The sequence below is a fragment of the Triturus cristatus genome, chromosome 11, assembly GCF_964204655.1.
Source record: "Triturus cristatus chromosome 11, aTriCri1.1, whole genome shotgun sequence".
Lineage (NCBI taxonomy): Eukaryota > Metazoa > Chordata > Amphibia > Caudata > Salamandridae > Triturus > Triturus cristatus.
Genome location: NC_140594.1, coordinates 187,438,175 through 187,464,116, shown reverse-complemented (window position 1 = coordinate 187,464,116; position 25,942 = coordinate 187,438,175). Strand labels below are relative to the sequence as shown.

The window sequence follows — 25,942 nt, the reverse complement described above, 5'->3', positions numbered from 1 at the left end:
CACCCTAGTGCCGCTGATGCACCTTGAGTGCCAACCTGAATCTTGGTTCTACCCCCCAAAACTCAGTAACTACAACAGTGTACTTACCTGCAAACCTAACACTTTGTTTTTCTCCATAGTATTGTATGGTGGGTTTGTCTCTGAAAAATAATAAGTGTTGAACCTGTTTTGTACTGCAACAAAGTAAATTAGTGTCTTCAAAAGAGTTAACCTGCTTACTGACGTGCTGTGATGCCTAAACTATATTATTAGCTTGTTTCATTCCAAACTAGGAAATAAACTAGAAGGTAATCTAAAGTAATTACAAGTACTCTAAAGTGTCTACAACCCATTTCTTCTAATGCAGAGTAACTTGTATGCATCTACAAAATCAGTACACACTGTACCTTGAAGAATATCTTTGTATTGAAAGTATCACTTACCTGCTTAGTAAATCTTCGTTCTAGTAAAAAATAAAACACATAACAAAGTAACAACTTTTTATACAAACGATTGGTCTGGATTCAGTCTTTAAGTGTGTGACATCGTTTCTTGTCCGAGTGTGTACAACAAATGCTTAACACTACCCTCTGACAAGCCCGACTGCTCAACCACACTAGCACAAAATAGAGTAATGTATTCTCTACTTTAGCCTCTGCTATACCTCTGGGAATCCACTGGACTGTGTGCACACACTATACCTTATTTTAGTATAGTATATACAGAGCCAACTTCCTACAGTGATCATCGCCAACATGAAGATGTCCTTGCTTACCAGGATTATGAAGGCATGGTTGCTATTGTCATCTTTACTTGCTGGAGGAGGGTGAGTCCTAGGACCTCAGATCCTGTACTGGCTCCAGGTGATTAAAAAAGTTCAGTTTAAAAGCTTAGTCCTCACATTTCACACTTTTCACAAAATGGGACCCAAATATTTGATTGAACTCTTCAATCACTGCCACCCCATTAGAGATCGGAGAGCGTCCAGTGTACAACTGTTATAAATTACCAATATTTAGCGTGTTAGGAAGGTTGGTTGTTCCTTTGCTTATCTTTCTGGTAAACTATGGAATGACCTCTCGGTCACTTTGCGCTGTTTCGATATTTAATTTTTTTTTTTAAAACAGCTTTTTAGATCAGTCCAATTTACCATTTTGTGCTCCCTCGTACTTCGGCAGAACCCAGATGCCCATTGTGGGTAGCTATAGCTTTATTCAAGTAGCCTCACTCGTTCATAAATTTATTCTACTAGGGGTGTAATGTCTGATGCATAGGGAACAAGAATACCATTCTTATGAATGGCGTGCATATTACCAAGAGCAGCCTTCCTGCAGCTGGTAATGCCAGGTTTTCAAACATAGATAGATGAAGGCTAAATTGCTCAACCTGTGCTTTTCCTGAACTTAGTTTTTTTTCCCCCTACTGTAACTGCTTTTCACAACGGGTTTCAATATTTACAGAGCATAAGCATATTTTTATGTGGCAGTTCTTACTTTGATCATTTCTTGTTATTGTTTGGGACTGTGTGCTGTGAGAAAACGTGTATGCATTGTGAAGAATCAAGAATGAGGAAAGGAGACGTAACCTCTCTAGATTAGTAGTTAAACATATCACTGGTTTTAGGTCAGAGTATCATCTCCAAAAATATCGTCTGACTTAAATTTTGTGTCCTAAACATCATTTACTAGAATATGGTCCTATTTGGTGTAAAGGATTTTTATTATCTCTTACAGGGCTACATATTTGTAAACGTTTGACACAATATTGGTATCAAGACAATGACAGCGATAATCTAGTACCATACCATATTTTATTTTTGGTTTATTTTTTAGACAAATGTAAGGATCTTTTAGGATCTTTCCACCTCTGAACAATATCTCTCCTAGAAACCAGAAAACCGATCCACAACGGTGTTAGTTTTTAACGGTTATCATCAGGTCACCTTAGGGTCGCGAGGTAGTGCCCATCCCAACTCTGCCCCTATAATGTTGAGAGCACCCCTCTAAAAATGTAGTCCCCACTGCACAACTCCAGATGGTGTGCAAAAAGTCACTCATGTAAGATAAACATCTGAGACACATTGCTGAGGCTACCCTCCTCATTTTCCACTATCTTTCTCTAGTAAGGTACGTTTGGTGCAGATAGTTTAGTTGAAGTAATCTGAATTATGAGGCAATTGTGAGGAGTTATCCTTTGTCAGTAGACCCGAATCTCCCTCCACTACCTCCCGCAGTTGAGGTAAAGAGTCAGGTGAGTTGGTCAACAGTGTGCTTTACACTTCCAAGACCATATGCTTCTTGAGTTACTCTGTCAGAAGCTTGGCCTCCAACAGACTTAAATCAGGGAAGTCTTCCAGTAAACTTATGTATGCCCCTGGGGCATGACGCAGCAGCAAGTATTTATAAAACTGACTGTGGTGCATTTCAAATTCTTCTTGCAAGGTCATAAAGAACTTCATCACCATCCCTGACTTAACATTACTCAGTCTGTAGATCTCTATGATGTCCTACCTCTGTAATCCCAAAAGCACTGCCTCCTGTCCGAACCACTTCCACACGCGCATAGGTGTATTGCTTGTGAGTTTATACTTCTATCCCAGGGATTAGACGATGTCCTGTAAATGCCAGTAGCACGTGGTTAGTTGCCAGTGACAGAGGAAAGGGAGTTACCCCCCTTATACAGCAAGTGCAGCAATTGCACCTCTCCAATGAACCACTTCTCTGATGCCTGGGCTGGATCTCCTGTGCCAGACCACCACACATTTATATTCTTCAGGTGTGTTGCCCTATAATTTGAAGTGTTGTCTGTTGTTGCAACAATCCTGTCAAATGTGTACATAAAATATTTCTCTAGGGTGATATGAGGCCTATTATAGTGCCACAGAAAATGCAGAAGTATCGATTTATTCTGATGGATATATCTGCCAGTGGATTCCTCACCTTGTGAATATCCCTGCGCCAGCAACATTCGGAAACTTTTGTAGCAGTCCACGCCGATGAGGTCGAAGACTACGTCACAGAGGAACGGCACCACTTGCGACTCAGCTGACGTCACCGGCTCCATAAGAAGACCTCGTCGGCGTGATGACGTCAGTTCCCTTTTTTCCGCGCCGTCGAAGCCAACGGATTTCGGGAATCGCTGTTGTTAGCGTCGTTGATACTTTGTGTATTCTGGTTATTCTTCCTGTTCTCTTTCGAGGATGTCGACAAAAAAGTCTGGATTTAAGCCTTGCCGGGAGTGTGGCGAACAAAGCGGTACAAAAGGGGGTGGTGATGGACGGAGCATCAGAACCAATCACACCCAGTCAACAGATCTGGGTTTGATCCATCACCATTCTTTAGCCCACCCTGCCACCCCAGTTCAGACACGGCCATATGCAAATCAGTCTGACCCTGTGCCTCATGGGAACAGTCCAGCCCGAACTGCCAAGCCATGCCTTCCCTGGACTGGAAACAAGCTTCCTAGGACCGGTTTCTGGCATTTCAGCCGTCTTCAGCCAGGCTTGCTTGAATCCAGTGGCAAAGTGAGCAAGGGACTCACGTCTGAGCATACCCTGCCAACTTATGGCAAACAAAGCGGTAAAAAAGGGGGTGGTGATGGACGGAGCATCAGAACCAATCAAACACTCACACCCAGTCAACAGATCTGGGTTTGATCCATCACCGTTCTTTAGCCCACTCTGCCACCCCAGTTCAGACATGACCATATGCAAATCAGTCTGACCCTGTGCCTCATGGGAACAGTCCAGCCCGAACTGCCAAGCCATGCCTTCCCTGGACCGGAAACAAACTTCCTAGGACCGGTTTCTGGCATTTCAGCCGTCTTCAGCCAGGCTTGCTTGAATCCAGTGGCAAAGTGAGCAAGGGACTCACGTCTGAGCATACCCTGCCAACTTATGGCAAACAAAGCGGTAAAAAAGGGGGTGGTGATGGACGGAGCATCAGAACCAATCAAACACTCACACCCAGTCAACAGATCTGGGTTTGATCCATCACCGTTCTTTAGCCCACTCTGCCACCCCAGTTCAGACATGACCATATGCAAATCAGTCTGACCCTGTGCCTCATGGGAACAGTCCAGCCCGAACTGCCAAGCCATGCCTTCCCTGGACCGGAAACAAACTTCCTAGGACCGGTTTCTGGCATTTCAGCCGTCTTCAGCCAGGCTTGCTTGAATCCAGTGGCAAAGTGAGCAAGGGTAATCACGTCTGAGCATACCCTGCCAACTTATGGCAAACAAAGCGGTACAAAAGGGGGTGGTGATGGACGGAGCATCACAACCAATCAAACACTCACACCCAGTCAACAGATCTGGGTTTGATCCATCACCGTTCTTTAGCCCACTCTGCCACCCCAGTTCAGACATGACCATATGCAAATCAGTCTGACCCTGTGCCCCATGGGAACAGTCCAGCCCGAACTGCCAAGCCATGCCTTCCCTGGACCGGAAACAAACTTCCTAGGACCGGTTTCTGGCATTTCAGCCGTCTTCAGCCAGGCTTGCTTGAATCCAGTGGCAAAGTGAGCAAGGGACTCACGTCTGAGCATACCCTGCCAACTTATGGCAAACAAAGCGATGAGGACTGTGTGTGGTTTTTTTCGTCGGACCACGACGTGGATGGCTGTACCAGCTGCCGGAAGATAAGCACGAAGGCTCTTAAAGAACGGGAGGCAAAACTCTTCATTGCAAAAATGAAGAAGGAGAAGAGAGGGAGAAGAAGATCGAGGTCGAGGTCTAGATCGAAGTCGAGGTCGGCGTCGAAGTCGACTTCGGGACATACTTCTCGAGCCAAGAAACATAAGAAAAAGAGAAGGCACTCGTCTCGACACCATTCTGATAAGAGCTCGGCGCCGAAGTCACCTACTCGGCGTCGGAAGGACTCTGTTTCTCCTTCTCCTGTGCCGGATTCGCCTGCTGGTCCTTCATCTCCAGTGGTCTCCTTGTCTCCGGCTTCACCGGTTCCAGCTCGGACTCCGACGCAGGTTCCATCTCCGGCGCCGGTTCCGTCTCCGGCTCCGGAAGATCTTCAAGCCCCGGGTGAGCCTGCGACGCCGCTGATTCCACCATCGGCGCCGGTTGGCCCGAGTCCGGTGAGGCCTGACCAGTACCCTGCCTTCCCTGGACCAGGTCAGGACCCCTCGCATTACTTAAATGCGATGTATGGGGTGTTTGCTCGAGCCATGTGCACCTCTGGTGCACCTGCGGGTCCGATGGGTCCAATGGCATTTAACTTGGGGGAGCCGCAAGTATATCTACAGGCCCCTTTCATACCGTTCTTTCCAACGACGCCGTCTTGGAATCCTCCGGCTCTGAGGACGTCGACGCCGCTTCCATCCTCTCCGGCTCGACCTCGTTCGACGCCGATGGCTCCGGCAGATCCACGCTCGACGCCGGCACCAGCGCCATCATTCGGATTCGTTCCAGAAGGGAGTCTCAGAGGATTATTGAAGAGCAGAGGTACCTTCAGGAGGAAGCGGAAGAGGGGGAATTGGTGGAGTCGGATGAAGTATTCGAAGAGCTTAAGGAAGCTAGTGGGTTGGATCTGTCTCCTGAGTGGGAGATTACTCCACCGTCAGATGAACCCTCTAAGGACGTTGCTCCCTACCATTCGGTTATCAGGAAGGCTGCGGAGCTGCTTGATCTCCAGTTACCAACTACGGAGTTTAAGTCGAACATTTTAACTGAGGTACTGCATTCTCCCACGGCGGTATCAGAGCCTTTGCTTCCCTTTAATGAGGCTATTGTGGAACCTGTGTTAGAGGTGTGGCGCAAGCCCTTTTCTGCTCCTGCGGTCTCTAAGACGATTGCTAGGAGATATAGAGCAGCCCCAGGGGACCCTGAATTTTTGACGTCACATCCTTCACCTGAGAGCCTGGTAATTCAGGCAGCTTGTTCGGGAAAGTCTAGGGGGGCTTTTCCTCAGGTTCCTGGGGACAGAGAGGCTAAAAGGCTAGACCAGTCAGCCAAGAAAATATTTTCATCGGCCAGCATGGCCTTGAAATCAACAAACGCCACTTGTCTTTTGGGACGCTATGTGCACGCACTAATGGGTTCGGCTAAGAAACTGGCGCCAAAACTGCCTGAGGAGGATAGGACTGGGTTCAGTGACATCTTGGCTGATGCTCAGGCGGCAGCACGTTAGGTGATCCAAAGTGGGCTGGACACTGCAGATTCTGTTGCAAGGATCATGGGGTCTTCTGTCGCAACCAGAAGGAGTGCCTGGTTAAGATCTTCTGAGTTCTCACAGGATGTGCAATCGACTCTATTGGACCTGCCATTTGATGGATCTGGCCTGTTTGGCAAGAAGGCAGATGCTGCTCTGGAGCGATTCAAAGACAGCAAGGCGACAGCTAAATCTCTGGGCCTGCAGTCTCAGTCAAAGGGGGTCTTTTAAAAGATATAGAGGGTTCGGAAGGACATCTTTTCGAACCTATAGGCAGACCCAGCAGCAGCAGCAAGGTTCCTCGTCTAGAGGTTACAGAGGAAGAATCAGGGGTCGCTCACGTGGCCGTCAGCTCTCCTCCTCCTCTTCCTCCTCCTCAGCCCCTCCCTCCACCGCAAAGCAGCCCTAGATCCGCCATTCCGGATCATGCTGGTCCTGTGGGGGGCCGGCTTACCCATTTTCTACATGACTGGGAGTCTGTAACTACAGATCTCTGGGTTCTGGATCTTGTAGAAAGTGGGTACGCCCTTCCCTTTCGAGAGTTCCCTCCGAATTAGCCTCCTTGTCAAGGTGCTTGCTCGGAGGACCACCGTCTTCTCCTACAGGAGGAAGTCCTGAAGCTGTTTCAAAAAGGTGCGATAGAGGTGGTTCCAGAGCAGGAGAGGGGTCGGGGATGCTACTCCCGGTATTTCCTGATTCCCAAAAAGGACGGCAAATTGCGTCCGATACTGGACCTCAGAATCTTGAACTTTTACCTGAAACAGGAGAAGTTCAAGATGCTCACCCTTGCGCAGGTTCTTCAAGCGCTGAATCAGGAGGACTGGATGGTGTCGCTCGACTTGCAGGATGCGTATTTTCACATCCCCATCCTGAAGTCGCACAGGAAGTATCTCCGGTTTACGGTAGGGTCGCAACATTATCAGTTTGCGGTCCTTCCGTTTGGTCTTACTTCGGCACCTCGAGTCTTCACGAAGGTGATGGCAGTGGTGGCAGCCCATCTCAGAAGGTCGGGGGTCTCGGTTTTCCCTTATTTGGACGACTGGCTGATCAAGGCGGAGGCGCCGGAGAAGGTGCTGCGTCATCTGCAGGATACAACTCAGCTGTTGTACAAATTGGGTTTTTCAATAAACGTGTCCAAGTCTCACCTGGTGCCCTCTCAGCGCAACCTGTTCATAGGTGCGGTACTGGACACTACTGTTTGTCGGGCATTCCCTCCTCCTCAAAGGATTCTCGACATACAGGAAATGATTCCTTTATTTTACAACGGAGCGGTCGTTCCAGTTCTGAAGGTCCTTCGCCTGCTCGGTCTGTTCGCCTCCTGCATCCTGTTGGTCAACCATGCACGCTGGCACATGAGGGCGCTCCAGTGGTGCCTCCGCAAGCAGTGGTATCAGCACAAAGGGGATCTCAGGGAGTTTGTGAGAATCTCCAGAGAAGCTGCTGCGGATCTATCTTGGTGGAGTGTGGAGGGCAATCTGTCTCAGGGAAAGCCCTTCCATCTACCTCCATCGGTGGCCACGGTGATAACGGATGCATCCACTTTAGGGTGGGGTGCTCATCTGGGGGATCTGGAGATCAAGGGTCTTTGGTCTCCAAAGGAAAGGTTGCTTCACATAAACCTTCTGGAATTACGGACGATACGTTTGGCGCTCAAGGCCTTCCTCCCTTCCCTTCGCGGTCAGTCTGTTCAAGTCCGGACGGACAACACTACTGCGATGTGGTATATAAACAAACAGGGAGGAGTGGGGTCTCTTCGTCTCTGCAGAGAGGCCCTGCGTCTATGGTCCTGGGCTCAGGACCATCAGATTTGTCTGATGGCAAATCATCTGGCCGGGGTTCTGAACGTACGTGCGAACAGTCTCAGTCGGCAGTTCTCCGCCGACCACGAGTGGAGGCTTCATCCAGAGGTAGTTCGTCACGTTTTTCGGATGTGGGGAACTCCTCGGGTGGACCTGTTCGCCACTCACGAGAATGCTCACTGCCCGTCATTCTGCAGTCTCCAGTATCCGATGCAGGGAGCGTTGGGGGACGCGTTTCAGTTGAGTTGGGGCTCACGACTCCTTTACGCGTTTCCTCCCATACCCTTGATTCCTCGGGTTCTGAGGAAGATTCGCCAAGACCGGCCCAAGTTATTTTGGTCGCCCCGGATTGGCCAAGAAGGGTGTGGTATACAGATCTTATCCACCTCTCCTCGTGCCCTCCGCTCCGTCTCCCTCTGAGAGCAGACCTCCTCTCGCAGTCGGAGGGGCAGGTTCTACACCCCCACCTCCAGAGCTTACACCTTTATGCCTGGAGATTGAACGGGGCAACCTGAATTCTTTCTCTCTCCCGCCAGATGTGGTGGATGTTATTTTATCGGCCAGGCGACACTCCACCAAATCTATATATTCATATAGGTGGTCTAAATTTGTGCTTTGGTGCGGAGAGAGGTCCATTGATCCCCTGAAGGCTCGTCTATCTAACATTCTACAGTTTGCCCTTTCTCTTGCTCAGCAAGGCTTTGCTGTGGCTACTGTGAAAGGATATTTATCATTTTTGCGGCTTTCCTTTGTTTGCCGGATCAGCCGTCATTATTCAAATCACCTATTGTTCTTCGTTTTATAAAGGGCCTTACAAACAAGTTTCCTCCAACTCCTTTTATTATGCCTCAATGGGACTTAAACCTTGTATTAACTTATCTCCCTTCGAGCCCTTACACAAATGTCCCTTGAGGCTGTTGTCCTTTAAGACGGTATTCCTCATTGCAATCACCACGGCAAGGAGGGCAAGTGAGCTTCAAGCTCTAAGTTCAAAACCCCCATTCTTGACTGTTCATGCTGAACGAATGGTACTCAGGACCAGGGCTGCGTTTTTGCCTAAGGTGGTAACTCCCTTCTATCTGGGGCAGTCCATAACCCTTCCTTCCTTCTATCCTCCCCCTCACCCTTCCAAGGAGGAGGAGCGGCTTCACCGCTTGGACCCTAAGAGGGCGGTGAGCTTCTACCTGGACAGGACAAAGGACTTCAGGGTTGATGACCAGCTCTTCGTGGGCTTTGCTGGCTGCAGGAAAGGTCGAGCGGTGCACAAGCGCACCCTTTCCAGGTGGATTGTCTTGTGCATCAAGATTTGCTACTCCCTGGCTGGTAAGGAACCTCTGGAGGGTTTGAGAGCTCATTCCACTAGAGCAAAGTCTTCCATGTCTGCTTTGTCTATGGGTGTTCCTGTGGAGGACATTTGTAGGGCGGCAACTTGGGTCTCCCTCCACACCTTCGCAAAACATTATTGCTTAGACACCGAGGTGAGGAGGGACGGACATTTTGCGCGATCCGTCCTTCAGGACTTTCTGGTGTAGAAGGGTGGACACCCTCCTCCGGGAGTGGGGACTGCTGTGGAATCTATTCACAAGGTGAGGAATCCACTGGCAGATGTATCCATCAGAAGAACAAGTTACTTACCTTCGGTAACGCTTTTTCTGGTGGATACAGTATCTGCCTGTGGATTCCTCACTGACCCACCCGCCTCCCCGTTGTCCATCCTTCTATACCTAAGGTTCTGTTAATAATGTTTTAGTCTACTATTCTGATGATGGTATTTCAAAATGTGTATGTTGCTGTCAAAGGCATTGTCTTTCTTTGGCCTTTCTATTCATTCTCCACACTATGTGTGTTGATCTGCATATTGTGTACTGTGTATACTGTATATATTGCTGTCAGTCCGTCCGTGTGCCTCGAAGGCACGGAAAAAAGGGGCGGAACTGACGTCATCACGCCGACGAGGTCTTCTTATGGAGCCGGTGACGTCAGCGGAGTCGCGAGTGGTGCCGTTCCTCTGTGACGTCGTCTTCGACCTCATCGGCGTGGACTGCTACAAAAGTTTCCGAATGTTGCTGGAGCAGGGATATTCACAAGGTGAGGAATCCAGAGGCAGATACTGTATCCACCAGAAAAAGCATTACCGAAGGTAAGTAACTTGTTCATCTTTGTGAACATGATTGGGAAATAACATGGCAAAAGTTCTATAGGTGGTAAATTAACCTTTAGAAAGCCATCTTTTTAAAAGCGTTAAGCGTCCCAACAGAGACAGAGAGAGGGTATCCCAAAACCTCATGTCTCTCCCTAACCTATTGATTTGTGGCTAAATATTTCTGGTTCATGCCCTCTGCGGGTCCGGAGTCGCATAGACACCTAAATATGTTAAGCCCTCCGAGATGAGCTGTATGCCCAACTCAAATCCTGAGGGGAGCCTGAGTAAATTACAAATATCTGTAGTATCTGTAATACCCTCTGACCAACCCATCTGGATCAGCCATGTCATAGGCATACAGTGGCATTCTGTCAGCGATTCTCGGTTATCCTTCCAGTTACACAGTAGGAAAACATTCTTCTGAAACAGTAATTTGAGCAAGATCTATAATTTTGCTTATGTAACGCAATACACAGATTAAAGGGTTCTTTTGCCTCTGAATTAGTCATTATTATCCTCCTATAACTCCTCATAACAAAAGACAAAACAATCTGTTTGCACATGGACATTTCAGAGAAACTTTGTTTCACTTTAGGGCAAAAAAGAATTGCTAGTGATGCAAAAGGGTTGTTCCTCTAATGACTTTCATTAGAGGAATGAACCTTTACTATGCATAACAACCACATTTAGCCTCCGAGCCACCTCTAAGATTTCACCTACTGGCAGCTCCTCTGCTACCACTGCTGGGTTGCTGCTACATTAAAAAATCAGCATACCAGATGGCCTTAGTGAGCCTTGCATACAATTGAAATTACAAGCCAGACCTATTGCCTTTAGCAAGACTTGTTTCCTTTACAGATGAACACTTGCATTTGGAGTTTTGCAGAGCTGGTGAACCACCTCATTTGGCTTGTGGTTCACCAGTTCTATTCAGAGGTGGATTTGTGCAAAGTAGCTATAGATTGAGACTGACTTGCTCCCCCAGTGAGTATCCTAGAACTGGCTATCCATTTGCCACTGGGCCGCAAGGTTATAATGACACTAGATGGGGCGACTATCACTAGATTTTTCTGCATGTGATACTATGCAAGGCACTGCAGTTACAGGAAGGGAACTCACTTAATAGTCCCACGTGCAGCTAGTAGCGGGCTAGAGGTCATAGCCTTGGCTGACTGTTGGGCCAGAGTGCTGCCTGCTAAATGAGGTCAAAACTTGATTACATTTGGGGGGGTGTTTTATTTAAGGTGAACATGTAATGTGTGAAGTCATGCACTGAAGATATTTTTTGTTTGTTTGCAGAATTGAAGAGCTGACATGTGGTGGAATGGTGGAGCAAGTTCAGGATGCCTTTGGAGAGACAATGACTTCAGTCGTTTCACTCTGCGCTCGTTACCCCATAGCCTGTGCAAATAGCATTGGTCTCTTGTGCACAATTCCTTACACAAGGTAACCAATTGAAAAACTATAATACAATGTTTCAGCTAATGTTTCATTTGTTTAAATGTATTTATATATGATATAAGCTTAAGTTGAAACTAATAAATCTATAAATTGCCTGAAGGGAATATGAACTGTTAATGCCACCGGTCTGCATACTTCTGTAAGTATAGTGATAATGTAATCAGCATTAAGCGTTTTGAGCATCAGATTACAAGGTATAGAATTACACTTCTTGACATATTTAGATTTTACATAATTAATATTTTATAGATTCATATATGTTGTGCATGCCCTGTGCCGTTTTGAACCTGCGTAATTGTGAAGTGGTATTTTTTCATATGTGTTCTTCCTCCACTACTTTTTTCACAAGTGCCTTTCTCTTTTAAGACACAAAAACTCATTAATCTTGTATGGGTCGGGTCCAACAATTGTGGCTTTCATTGTCAATTCGGCTAAATTCTGGCTTAGTGCTGTTGATGAAGGAAATATTTTGTTTTCTGAATTAGACCACACTGATTATGTCAATTTATATCTGACATATGGCTGTGTGGAGATTGTTGTAGACTGGAAGGTCTTTGCCAGAGGACTGGAAGGACATTATCATTTAGCTATCTTGAGCAACAGTATCAGTATTTTAATAGGAACTTGAAGAAGAAATGGGTAAGTTGCACTTTGAAAAATTCTATTGAGATTTAGAAAAATTTCCTTCTGAGAATTGTCTGTATGATGCACAGAGATTTTAGACCTTTGGTTATTCTGGACTGTTAGAAATATATGGACATGTTTATACACTGTGCACATAAAACATTTTTGTATATGTCTGCATACCTTCAAAGAAAATTGACAATGTCTTGCAAAAATCTCGATTGTTGGTAATGTTTTTTTTTTAGATAGTAAGCCAAGAAAACCCTGGTATTAGCAGATTTCTTTATAGATGTAGTGCCTATTTCTTTCTTCTCTTCTCAACATTGTGTCAGTTCTCTCCAGATGTAGGCCTCTGTGGATAGGTGACAATATAATGGTGGTGTGGACTATTTTGAGCTTTTTAAAATCAGGTAGAGACTTCTAACCACAGATCTTACCTTAAAATATTCCCCAGACATCACACAGGATCCGGAAACATTTGGTGAACAGTACCCCTGTAGGAGGAGTAGTTCGGCATTGCATGCCATTGTCCACGTCGGACGTGACTTGCGAGGTGCCTATATAGACAGCACCTCAGCGTGCGGAGATCAATTGTTTACTTTCCATTGCAGTCAGCGCAGATCGGGAGAGGGCTACCCTGAGTCACTTATGACTGACTATTTTTCAACCTTTTTTCAAAGATTTTTTTGAGACTTGGACTCCTGGTATACAGGATGTTCACCGGAAAGGCAGATTTTTAACCATGCTGCCCCTGTCACTAATGGACGTCTGTGACGGACCTGCACATGGTTTGTCTTTGATGTCTGAAGCAATATCATGACGCCAAGACATGCGAGAATTGCCGCTCCATGCACACTAAGGTACTGGTCTTTCAAGCTCCGCGATGTTGATTGACTCTGACTCTCCAGATCTTGGTTGTGAGGAACGTCCAGCGATAAGTCCCATAAAAATCAGAAGTCGTTGAAGAGGTCTTCGACTTCGCTGTGCAAGTCTTCGGATGAGTTGCGGGTCATCTGCACCTGAGGCCTAGCTCTGTAGAGGATTCTATGCCTGGGCTGTCTCCATGCCTCCTGGAATTTTCATGAGCCGGAGCAACCCTGCCCAACTTAAAGCATTTGACGAGGCCATGCACCTCATCTTTGGGAGGCCCGACCCCTCTGGAGCGCCCTCGGCCCATGGGTCTGGGAAGGGCCCCTACTGATCTTCCACCTGCGGGTTCACCTTTGGTGACAGTTGAGTCCCAGGGATCCATTGACTGATCCAGAGCGGTGGTGGCCGAACAACCTTGACCTTCCCCTGCGCCTTCTCCAGTGCCGACTCCCTCTGCGCCACCGGCACCCCCATCATCATTCCTGACTCCGAAACAGAGATGAATGTGCATCGCCTGACGACGGTGCAGACTTGGGGCAGACTCCTCATATCAGAACCAGTGTATTATTCTTACGACCGGCCTTGACTGGACGAGGCCCGGGCCATACTCTTTCAAGCAATTGCTGATGGGAGGGATGCAGCCAAGTTCACCATCAGATGTGGGCTGGACAAAACAGATTTGCTGGGCAGAGATATTTCATTGTCAGTGGCCCTTAAGTGCCATGCCTGGTTGAGAACCACTGGCTTTTCAGGGGATGTCCAGGCTTCGCTCATGGACATTGCTTTTGATGGCTTCAGTTTGTTTGGAGAGAAGGCAGACTCGGCGCTCGAGCGCTTTAAGTACAGCAGGGCTATAGCCCCACGCCAATTCTAGTCGGCCTTTCCCCCCTTTTGTGGTCACGGAAGTGGTTTTCAGCCTTTTCTCTACACTCCCAGCCACCATGGCCAGCAAGTTTCACAATATTTTTATGGTCGAAGATGGTTTTCCCGCAGTCCACCATACTCTCGGCAACCTCAGCCTCCAAACCCCTTTAGTTTGCCTTTTGATCATCATGGGCATCCAGTTGGGTGGGGGAGGGGCAGGATACGCAATCACCTGCACCACTGGAGGTCAATAGCATCCAACCATTGGATTTTTCCACTCTTTTAAAGGTGTTACTCTCTCCCCTTTGTGACCACGCCTCCACCCGTGCCACCCACAAGCTGATGGTGGATCACCTCTCCTTGCTCCATCAAGAAGTGTTAGATCGTTTGGCCAAGGAAGCTGTAGAGAAGATGCTGGCATCAGAAGTAGTATATCAAAACAACAATGTCTCAACGGTAATCATTTAAAGGACCGTTAAAGAAAATGCTTTAATCTAATCAAGGGAAGGGAACACTAGGAAGGGAGATCAAAAAGAGTTGGAAAAAGCATTTTGTTATTTGCAGGTATTTTTTGGCCTGACAATTTACTCCTCGCCGGAGATTGTTTCCCGCCCGTAGTCTGATTTGCTTGGCTGACTGCCAGGTCCCGTTTCGGCGTTCAAAGCCCTATTACCTCTCACGAAGTGCCCAATCGCTCCCCTGGATTTTTCACGTTTAGACCCAGAATTCCCTTAATATTTCTTTAAGGAATCGCACCGCCTGTGCCTGGGCAATTAACGTCCAGGTTCAACGCGTACTGTGGTCCGAATTTGTTTATTTCACCGCCATAATATGAAGCGCCTGCTGAATTTTTATCTATTGGTCGCACCCTTGAACAGTGATTTTTACACTCTGGTTACAGATTTCTTAAGTAGTGCTGGTAACGCAAAGTCCTGATGATGACCATTACTTAGACTGGTTGAAACGCCGTCGACATAACAGCGTTAACCGTGGCCTCTATAGGGTCATTTGTAATTAATTTTGAAATTGTATTGACATTTATCCCAATTGTATATATTTTTTGACCCCTTATAGTTATTTGTGATTCATTGTTTTTCGCCATCTCACCCTGTTCATATCACTTGTGTCACTGTGCCGTTCACTGTTACTAACACGACCAGTGCACATTTGGTTATGTTTGGTTCCCTCAATATATTTGTAATGTAGTGCTGTTTAACTACCTGCAAATAACAAACTGCTTTTTCTAACTCTTTTTGTTCTCCCGTCCTTGTGTTCCCTTCCCTTGATTAGATTAAAGCATTTTCTTTAACGATCCTTATAAATAATTACCGGTTTAGACATTATTGTTTTGATATACTACTTACCCGGTCTCTACTGGGTTAACAGGTTTACTCCTGTACTTTTGTTTCAGGCATCCGAAGTAGGTCGTGGTTGCTATTTCCACTACTTTCTGGTGTCCAAGAAGGATGGAGACCTTTGTTGTATTCTAGACCTGAACCTTCTCAAACTCTACCTGAAAAAGGAGATAATAAAGATGCTCACGCAAGTCCTGTCTGCCCTGAATCCAGGAGACTGGATAGTAGCAATGGACTTGCAGGACTCATATTTCTGCCCATAGACATTACCTGTGGTTCATGGTGGGCAAACAGTCAGTTGCTGTGCTCCCTTTTGGCCTTACCAATGCCCCTCGGGTGTTCACCAAGGTTATGGGGGTGGTTGCAGCTCACCTCCGGAGTTCAGGGGTTTCAGTATTTACCTAGGTCAACGATTGGCTGTTAAATGCCGGCTCGCCACAGCCAGTCATCTTCCACCTCCAGACTATGGCGAACCTTCTGCTCTCACTGGGGTTCACTATAAACATGCTGAAGTCTCACCTGACTCACACTCAGATGCTCCCTTTCGTTGGAGATGTTCTGGGCACGATGCAGTTTCGGGCTTATCCTCCCGAACGGCAAGTCCAGGATATTCAGGCTATAATACCAGTGTTTCATTCTCTATCCTGCATTTCTGTCAGACTCACTCTGAGGATGCTGGGCCTCATGGCCTCCTGCTTGTGGCACATGTCCACTGACATATGCGGGCTCTGTAGTGGGACCTGAAGTTCCTGTGGGGGCAGCATCAAGGGATCTCTCTGACATGGTCCATATCGCTGAGAGAACTGCTAAATATCTGCAGTGGTGGTTAACAAAGCACAATTAGGTCAGCTGTAGACCCCTCTCTCTTCCCCAAACAGATCCGACAGTAGTGACAGATGCCTCACTGATGGGATGGGATGGGGCAGCCATCAGGGACAGGTGGAGATCAGAGGCCTCTGGTCTCCGGCAGAATCTGGACTCCACATTAACCCATTGGAGCTTCGAGCGATCCGGCTGGCATTAAAAGCCTTTCTACCCTCCAAGGAAAGGCTAGCCCAAGTGTTCATGGACAACACCACCGCCATGTGGTATTACAACAAACAGGGCTGGGTGGGGTCGTGGACTCTTTGTCAAGAGGTCCAACATCTCTTGACATGGCTGGAACATCGGGCATATCCCTGGTGGGTCAACATCTGGCAGGCTCTCTGCTCACCAAGGCAGACTGACTCAACCGAAGATGCCTAGCTGATCACAAATGGTGTCTTCCTCTGGATGTGGTGCAAGGTCACTTTCCGCAATGGGGAGAGCCTTGGTTAGATCTGTTCGCCAGCAACAAGAACACACGATGTCAGCAGGTCTGCGTGCTGGAGTTTCCGAGGCAGCTCTCACTCAAAGACGCTTTTCTTCTCAAGTGGAGCTCCGGCTTCCTGTATGCCTTTCTGCCCATACAGATCCGCACCCCGAGTTCTTAAGAAGATTAGGAACAACCAGGTACAAATCATTCTTGTGGCGCTGAACTGGGCACAGAGAGTCTGGTATCCTGAGCTGTTGAGCATGGCGATCAATCCTCCGATCTTCTGTCGCAGCAGTGGGGGGGGGGGGTCCTCCTCCTCCGGAACCTATCCACTCTTCGCCTTCTTGCGTGGAGATTGAGCTGCATCAGTTGACAGCTTTCGACCTTGCTCCCGAAGTGTGCAATGTTATCTCAGCAGCCAGGCGTTCCTCCACCAAGACCGTATATGCCTCCAATTTTTGACATGGTGTAGAGAAAGACAGGTTGATCCCCTTTCTGCCTCCCTTTCTCAGGTTCTTCTCTTTATTCTTTCTCTTGCCCAGCAGGGCTCTGCTTTCAGCACTCTCAAGGGCTCTCTTTCTGCTATTTCAGCTTTTCTATGGTTGCCTGACCAGCCATCCCTTTTCAAATCACCTGTTGTAAATAGATTTTTGAAAGGTTTTCAGCATTTGTTCCCACCTTCTCCTTTCATTATGCCTCAGTGGGACCTCAATCTTGTCCTCACTGTCCTTAAGTGAGCCCTTTTGAACCTTTGCACCATTGTCCTCCTTACCATCAAGACGACTTTCTCCTGGCTATCACTTCTGCCCAGAGGGTCAGTGAGCTTCACGCTTTGTCATCCAAGCCTCTGTATTTAACACCTACCCAGACAAACTGGATTTTCGTACGAGCGCTTCCTTTCTACCGAAAGTGGTCTCACCCTTTCACATAGGCCAGTTCATGACTCCGCCTACTTTTTACGCTCCACCTAATCCCTCTGAAGAAGAGGAGCGACTTCGCTATCTCGACCCAAAAAAAGCTTGGTCATTCTACCAGGACCACACACAAGGGATCCAGGTGGACCAACTCTTCAAGGGGGATGTTGGAGAGAAGAAAGGATGGGCTGTGCAGAAGCAGACTATCTCCTGATGGATTGTGCACTGTATAGAGATCTGCTACGCTTTGGCCAAAAAGCAACCCCCTGAGGATTTGCGTCCTCATTCCACCAAAGCTAAAGCAGCGACCACTGTGTTAGCGCGCGGAGTTCCGGTCCTAGATATCTGCCAGGCAGCCACTTGGGCTTCCTTGCACACATTCACAAAACACTACTGCCAGGAGAGGGAGATCCTGTTCGATCCTGCAGGACTTAATCGCATAAAATTGGTCTGCAGACCCACCTCCAGGGAGGTATTGCTTGGGTATCTATTCAAAAGGTAAGGAATCTGCAGCTAGAAGTCTATCAAATGAACAAGCTACTTACCTTTGGTAATGCCATATCTGGTAGAGGCTGTATCTAGCCGCAGATTCCTTCCACATATCCTCCCCGTTCTGCAAGCGTATTTCTAGGGAGGGGGTTGTTCCCCTTTTCTAGTTTTTCCACACCAGCGCTCCTGGCTTGGAAAGTTGCAAAACAAACATGTCAGCGTGCTGGGGTAGCACCTATATAGGTGCCACGCATGTCACTTCAGGCGTGGGTGGCACTGATAATGCCACGTGGAGCTGAGCGACACCACCTACTGGTGTGCAGGGGTAACACTGGAGAAAAATTTCCCGGATCTAGTCTGACGCCTGGATTTAATGTAAAAGATAAGGAATCTGCAGCTAGATAGATTCTCTACCAGATAAGGCATTACCAAAGTTAAGTAACTTGTTTGTTAAGAATTAACCTCTCTAAGGGCCCTAGCTTATTACACCAGTGGTCAGCATTCCATGTGGTTCTGCGCTTCTGACGAGGTAAGTCGCAAAGAAAAGTCGCGTCAGCCCCCTGGGGTGGTGCCTATGTAGGCACTGCGCGTGTCACTTCCGGAGTGGATGATGCTCCACAGAGCCGTACGACGCCACCTACTGACACACAGGGGTGCTGCTCACCAAAGTTTCTGGATCCCATCTGATGCCTGAGGAATATTCCAAGGTAAGGATTCAGCAGCTAGATATTCTCTACCATATAAGGCATTACCAAAGGTAAGTAATTCGTTTTTTAGATCCAAAGCAAAGTAAAGAATTTAAAGACTTAGTGTCTACATTTAATATGGCTTCTGAAATTAGTTCTTGTGAACATATACTTAATATCTTTAATGGATTTTACAAAAAGATGTGTGTCAGACTTGCTCCTTTGTGTGTTTCAAGTATTGGGGACAATTTAACGGTGCTCGATCACGGTGCTGTAACCTGGGGTCCAATTAAATCTCCAAATTTTGTTAAAAAGATCATTTTCCCTAATCTGATCCACACTTTGAAATATTTCTACCTAAAGTGCAACTTCAATTACTCAACTATTTTATTTTTGTAATTCTTTTTGTTAATAGTTAGGCTAAATTACTCAAATCAAGCTTAACATCTGGACAAGGTTCAAAATTCACCTCCCCTGTGCATTTCAGGATACTGTTAACTTACAGTATTGATGGCAACACAAATAACATTTATTTAATATACTCGAAACATTTGACCTTGGTGCCTCCATCTATAATGTTTAACTAAATGTATGTCTGTAAGTAACTTGTTCAAATCCTTTCCGTTCTCGTGCCTGTTTTTGTTCTTGGAGCATCTTCTTCAAACACCTTTGCTACAACCAGACACTTCTGGTTATTACATACCAGGTTTTTGTCCCTCTCCATTAACTAATTTTCTTTGAAGTCATCCTTCATTCTTGTCCTTTAGTGTACCTCCTATAAAAATCTATTACATCTATTCTTGTAAAATATTTCTGTTTTGCTTTAATGTTCTCATTTCAGCTATTGTTTAAAAAAAATCTATCATGCTTCGTGTTACAAAGAATATTATTTTCATCTCTACATGATGATCATTCTTATTTCCATCATTTGAAATTTCAGCTGACTGATATATTGATTAAATGCATAGTAATATCTAGCTAAACGCGATTGTTAATTTTTTGTTTTGATTGTAGTTTTGTGTACCCCATTTCTTTGTTTCATGGGTTGTAAATGTGCTGCACACATCTAATTTTTCACTCTAACACATTATGCAATATATGCAAAATTGTGACCACAAGCAGAAACCCGTCTTAATATGATTATTCCTATTCTATGTACGTGATGTTCTCTGTCTGATTTTATAAAATTAGTGCATACCATTTCTTCTTGTTTGCAATAACTGGTGTATCGATCCTTCTCAAATCTTGCTCCAGATCTGTTGAAGACCTACTGTCTACAATACAGTCCCTAGAGGGGACTTTGGGACAACCCCTTGCTCATTGCTGGATTCAAAAAAAATTCTGCCTCAATTCTTTGTTCTATATCCGAGGGCTTTCCTTCGTATTCTTGAGTTTATCTCACCCCTGGAACATTGCTGCTAAATATTGCTTCTGATCGGATGATATGAATCCTTCCACTGCTGACCTCACATTACTCTTTTTTTTTATTTTTCTGTCATCACTCTATGGAAGCACATCTTCTTTCCTTGCTCTCTCCCCATAAGCTTATATTCCCTAATATCCCTGCCCCCTACTCTCTTTCTGCTTTCACCTCCGCTCTTCTGTTGTTCCCCCTGCATGTTTCTTTCCCCGTTATGACCAAGCTCTTTCCTAGTGTGATTTTTGGCTCTCACGTGACCCTTTGCCTGATCTCCAGCTCTTCTACCTCGTGTACATCGGGATCAGTATGTACTTTATTCAGTAACCACTGGTGGTGGTGGTTCTTTTCCATGAGTTTCCCAGAATTGTCCCAAAAGAGGCCTGCAGCCCACCAGTATAGTCTGTTTATCCCTTGATGGTGCAAGATGTCAAATTACAAAAATGAACACTTTTGAAACAATTGAGCTTGCTGAATGCCACAATGAGTTGAAGGAAGGTAAGACCATAAGGTGGTATACAGGGGATACTGAGAAGCTGACATGTTTTATATGTAAAGAAAACAATCTAAGACAGAAATTATGATTGATGCTTTTTCCTGCTGATTTCTCACTTTATGAATATCCCCCAGGTGCCAGACTGGATCTATTGGATCAGAGTCTGACATTGATTGGTATAATGCGAGACACGACCAGTATGAAAACGTTTGCTCCTCAGAGGATTACAGAAACTAGATATTACTCTGATTTATCCCGCTCGGAGAGTTCTGCAGGCCCTAGACTGGTTAGGACTGATGGTCTCATGTGTTCAGTTGACACCCCATGCAAAATAGTGAATGACGTTTCTTCAGTGGTGCTCGAGGAAACAGTGACTCCAGCATAACGGAAGTCTGTCGTCTCAGGTGCAGATGTACGAATGTGTACTCCTAGATCTGTACTGGTGGATGTAAATCCTTAATCTTTTGTTGAGTGGTCTTTTTAGCTCTCTGCAGTTGTAGGCGATCATGGTTACAGATACCTCCTCATTTAGCTGTGGTGTTCATCAGGGCGTCCATGAAGTAGCAGTGCCTGCATATAACTGCCCTTGAACTGAAATATGCTCACCTTGCCCTACACTTGTGCTTCCCCAGCCATTCAGGTGACAACCCGAACACCGTCCATTATATTAATGAACAGGGCAGTGGGGGCTATTGGGTCGTGTGTTGGGAGGTCATACAGCTGTGATGGTGAACAGTACAAAGTGCATTTTGCCAGTTGTGGCCCACCTCATGGTCACCCTCAATGTGAGGAGGATGACCTGGGTTGTGTCTCTCCCTAGAGGACCACAAGTGTGGATTCAGTCCAAAGTGATGGAAATGATCTTTTCCAGATTGGCGTATTCTGGTGTGGATCACTTTGAACAGGATGGCCTCAGTTTTGTGCTATATAGTTATCTTCCTAAATTGTTCAATGGTGGGATGTCGTACTTACTTACTGGTGGGATGTCTTCAGGTTTGATTAATCTTAGGGTCTGTTTTATGCAGTTACACCTTCTAACTCCACAGATCTCAGTTTTCAAGGGAGAGATTGAAATGTCCAGTTCAGTCCTCCAGTGGATCTGCGCTTCTGTTTGAACAAGTATTTTGTTGATGGCTTGTACTCCCTATTTTCATTCCATGGAGACAGCTGCACTCTAGTCACACTTGCCACATCTGGTTTAATCGGATGTCAAGCTTTTATATTTTCCTAGAATCCAGCTTTCCTTGTCGCACTATATCTGTTTTTTTAAAGTTTTGCCCTGGAAAGAAGATGTAACCTGTGGAAGTGAGTTATTCATGTTATATTGAGTAGACAAAGTGGTACTCTGCATTTACTGTGCAGGAAATGTCCTGGGCTTGCTGTTCTTAGCAATTGCGTCGGTCTGAGAGGGTGAAAAGCGCATTAGTTCAGGTAAGAATGGGAAAGAAATCACAGTCCAAATTAAAGTTAAAGCACACTGGTCTGTGTGTGTCCATAGTTCGGGTAAGCGCTGGACCAATATTTTCATCCTTTAAATATGCACCTTTGGCCAACAGAAACGCTTGTTAACTCCTCGCTCATTCTCGTACCTTGGGGTTAAATCACCCTACATTTACAGTACAGGAATGGACTTGCTGTAGATGGCAATGCAAGGGACAGAGTGAATGGTGAACAAGTGCAGTTAAGAGGTAAAATAAAATCACAGTCTAGATTAAAGTGGAAGCACACTGGTCTCTGTGCAGATCGAAGGAACACCCTACTAACTATGATGGAGAGGTGGCTGCCTTAAATGTTGGTAATTTACAGTTAAGGACCATAATAGAGACGGCATATCCATACTGGCCGCCCTTGAGGGAATGATTTGAATCCCAGTGGTCTGGCAAGTAAGTTGAAACTTAGTCTTATCAGAAAAGAGAAAAATGCCTCATGAAGACATTGAAAGATTACTAAATATGTGGAAGCAATATCAAAAGGTGACATAGAGCAATGTAAACATTGGGTTACTCATCCAGCCCCACTTCAGTGAGGCAAGATAAAGTTAGTCCCTCACGTAGTGAGCAAATGCACATGTGAACTGCTCTGAAGCAATTGCAAAGTCAGTTACAAAATCAAGCATTTAACGAAAACTTAAGATCATCTTTTCGAAATCCTAGGAATTTGATCACATTGTGCAGGTAATTCGCTCCAAATAATCATGTGACTGCACACATGGTCAAGCCAGGGGCAATTTTACCACAAATAAAACAAGTACATCATTTTGATGATTTAGGGAGTGAAGTATGAAAAGCTAATATAGCTCTCACTCTAGAATATCGATCATGTGCTGCCCATGAGACAGTAAATCTTGGTAATATTCTCTGTTTACTGGAATCACCAAGCCTGCACCTTATAATTTCTAAGGGCATTCTGGATATACAATTTCAAACAATGGAAAATGATGGTAGTAGGGATGGGATAGCCTATGGCACTGATAGTATTACATCTGAGGTGTTCAGCAAAAAGAATGTTTTCCATTCTTGGGGAATTAGCTTAGGGTTGAAAGTTCAAAATATCCAAATACATTGTTTGTCTAAGAATGATGCAAAATAAGAGCAATCCTGAAGAAAGATAGGAAAAATGCAACTGATATATTTTGAAAAATGCCAGAAGAAGGGTTATGAAGGGATGTTAATTTCACTTTGTCACAAAATACAGGCAGAGAGGAGAGGTCTGGAGTTGGGTGGCAGTGACACTTGCAGGAAAATCCTTGTTGACCTAAGAGCAACCATTTGTAATCTCCAGGGACCCGGAGGGGGTCAGATACCTCTTGCACCTGAATTCTAAGTTTTCCCCTGCATTATACCAGGTTTAGGTAGATTTAGAAATGATTCTGACACCCTGTCTGATGTTTGTTATCTCCAGAAGACATGGTTGTCCAGTTAAATTTGCTTTATGGGTTACTTAAAGTCCTTTATTCCACATGTAGAAGGTGGGCCATACTGAAGGCCTCTGGGTGGGATATCAATATTTTGGCTGCACTGAATGTAAAAGCTCTGCATCTTCCTCATTACTTTTTTTTAAGCGGTCCAAATTGCGTTCCACCCCATAACGCAGAATATATACCCCTGGTTACTGTTAATAAATATCCACCTAAATATCCACTCAACAAATAGAATAGAGTTTCTGGACTTGTTTAAGTCTTCCCTAAGGAGCTGTTTTTTACTCCAGGAGGATTGATTTTGATGGTCAGGGGCCATTTCAATTTGAACTTGTTGCAAAATTACAATGAAACCAAAAGGTCACCATAGTTGGACCTGGCATGGAATGTGCTGCCCGTGCTACTTCCATGCAGAAAGTTGACCTGCGAGACCAGAAATTGGTTGAGGAACCTCAACTTTTAAATCTTAGAACCCTGAATGGGCGAACCCACTTCACTCTCACTATGCAAAACCACACATATATTTCATAGCATTATAAGGCTGTTAGATTTAAAAAGAAATAGTCTTTCTTTGTTTAAGGTAAATACTGAAATTTTTGAAAGGAAAGAAATCTTTATTATTATTTGGTTTACATGATTTATCATTTTCAGAAAATTTGGAGGAGGTCATGGAGTTTAATGCATTTGCACAACATAAGTTAATAAAGTGGAACTTTTTATCAGAAATGGGCTAGTATGGAAGATGCTCGCGGAGTTGTCCTATTGTCTGGAGGAATAAAAATAAATTGTTGTCTCGGTAGAACACTGTAGTTATGAGGATCAGGAAAGCCTTGGATGGGCCTATTATGAAGTGAAGACAACTGGACAAAAATGTTGGTTGGTATTCTGCATCTTTAAGAAATAAGACCAGAATGACCCAAGGTGTGGCCCCAATTTAGATACTTTGCAGGTTGATCAAACTAGCCAGAAATCATTGTTAATATTTGGAGGAAACAATATTAACAATTACTGCGGGTCCCAAGTGGAAAGCCTACAGGCAGACAGTGGTGACAGTCATGAATGTTTCAAGGACAAGAGCTAATAAGCGTTTTTGGGTGTTTAACAGGCTTGATAATGTTGCTCCAATCAAATTTCTTTATAGTTTTATTGAAGCAGATTGTTTCACCCATATTAAGGTCTTGTACACAGATCCTCTGTTGTGCCAAGACACAAAGGATTTGTGGCAAGCTATTATTAGAATCCAACATTCCTGCAGGAAGTGATGCAGAAGAGCATTAAATCCTTGAGATATGACTGAGTCTGTGGCCCCAATGGTTTGCCAGCCTTGGTGTTGGTATAAACTGGCTAAACCCTTTATTTTTTTAGGCCTTTTAGATAGCCACCTTCTCATCTCCTGTATCTCTGAGCATAATTGCACACTGACGCTAGTGGCGTTGGTTTGCCAGTGGGAGTTTCATTTTCCCATTTAGAACAGAGTGGTCAATTTGCTATTCAACCTCCCGTCCACACAACTTTTTATTCACGTTCTGCTTGCAGTTCTTTTTCCGCCTCCCACTGGTGCTCCAATTTAATCAATGGATTGCTTGCAGTTCTAATCATTTGTTCTTTTGACTCCTGGTTGGTATTTGCAGAGGCTATTGGACATATCACATATTGGCAAGCTACTGTCTTCACTTTAATCGTTGTGTAGTACACAGGCATATCAAAACACTGTCCTACCCACAAACTTTTATAGTCCTGATAACAGCCCTTTAATTTTAATTTTTTCATTTTTTTTAATAAACAATTTTGGGTTTTTTAACTACTAAATTCCACATCTCTTCCAGCTGTTGCTGTTCACCAGCACAAACAACTATAGCATCATTGTTACGGATAAGACAACAAATCCACCCTACACATAGCGGGGTAAATGTAAATGTTGTAGACTTGTAAAGCGCACAGCTGCCCCAGCAACGGGGCGTCCCGGCGCTGTAGACATCCCTCATACATTTGTTATAACAAGCCCATCCCAAATTTGTCCCACCATTTAACCCAGATCTTGGCGTGCTTCCTGGGGCTACTCTGGGCCTCATATACAGGTTATTCTTGCTGAGAACACCAGTCCACCCATGACACCACTGAGACATCAAGAGGTTGGAAGACTTCCATCTGCTCATGTTGTATCTTTTTGCCACCATGGTAGTCACCCCCAGCAGTGCCGGATCAGCCCTCATGCCCTCTGTACCCTCAAAAATGCCCAGGAGTGACCTCAGTGAGAGTTCCATCTCCCACCCCAGCACTCCTGATAATTCTTCAGCCTCTATTTTCCAGTGACTCAGAGTAAAAGGGTAACTCCAGACCATGTGATAGAAATCTACAGGAGCATATGGACATCTGAAGCATGTCATACTTGGAAGGAAGTGTTCTTTGTGGAGATGGCTGGGGGGGGGGGCAGGTAGGCACCGTACAAGTAATAAGTCTAGACCAGCCGC

At 45.5% G+C, this 25,942-nt stretch overlaps 1 protein-coding gene across 2 annotated transcripts in view; it reads left to right on the top strand.

Annotated features, from left to right (window-relative positions):
* Positions 1-25,942, top strand: part of HECTD4 (HECT domain E3 ubiquitin protein ligase 4) — a 2,430,065-nt gene that overhangs the window by 619,797 nt on the left and 1,784,326 nt on the right. For both annotated transcript variants that reach the window (XM_085634374.1, XM_085634373.1), the window contains exon 35: positions 11,384-11,530. In XM_085634374.1, coding sequence (XP_085490500.1) covers positions 11,384-11,530 — 147 coding nt within the window. The remainder of the gene's footprint in view (positions 1-11,383; positions 11,531-25,942) is intronic.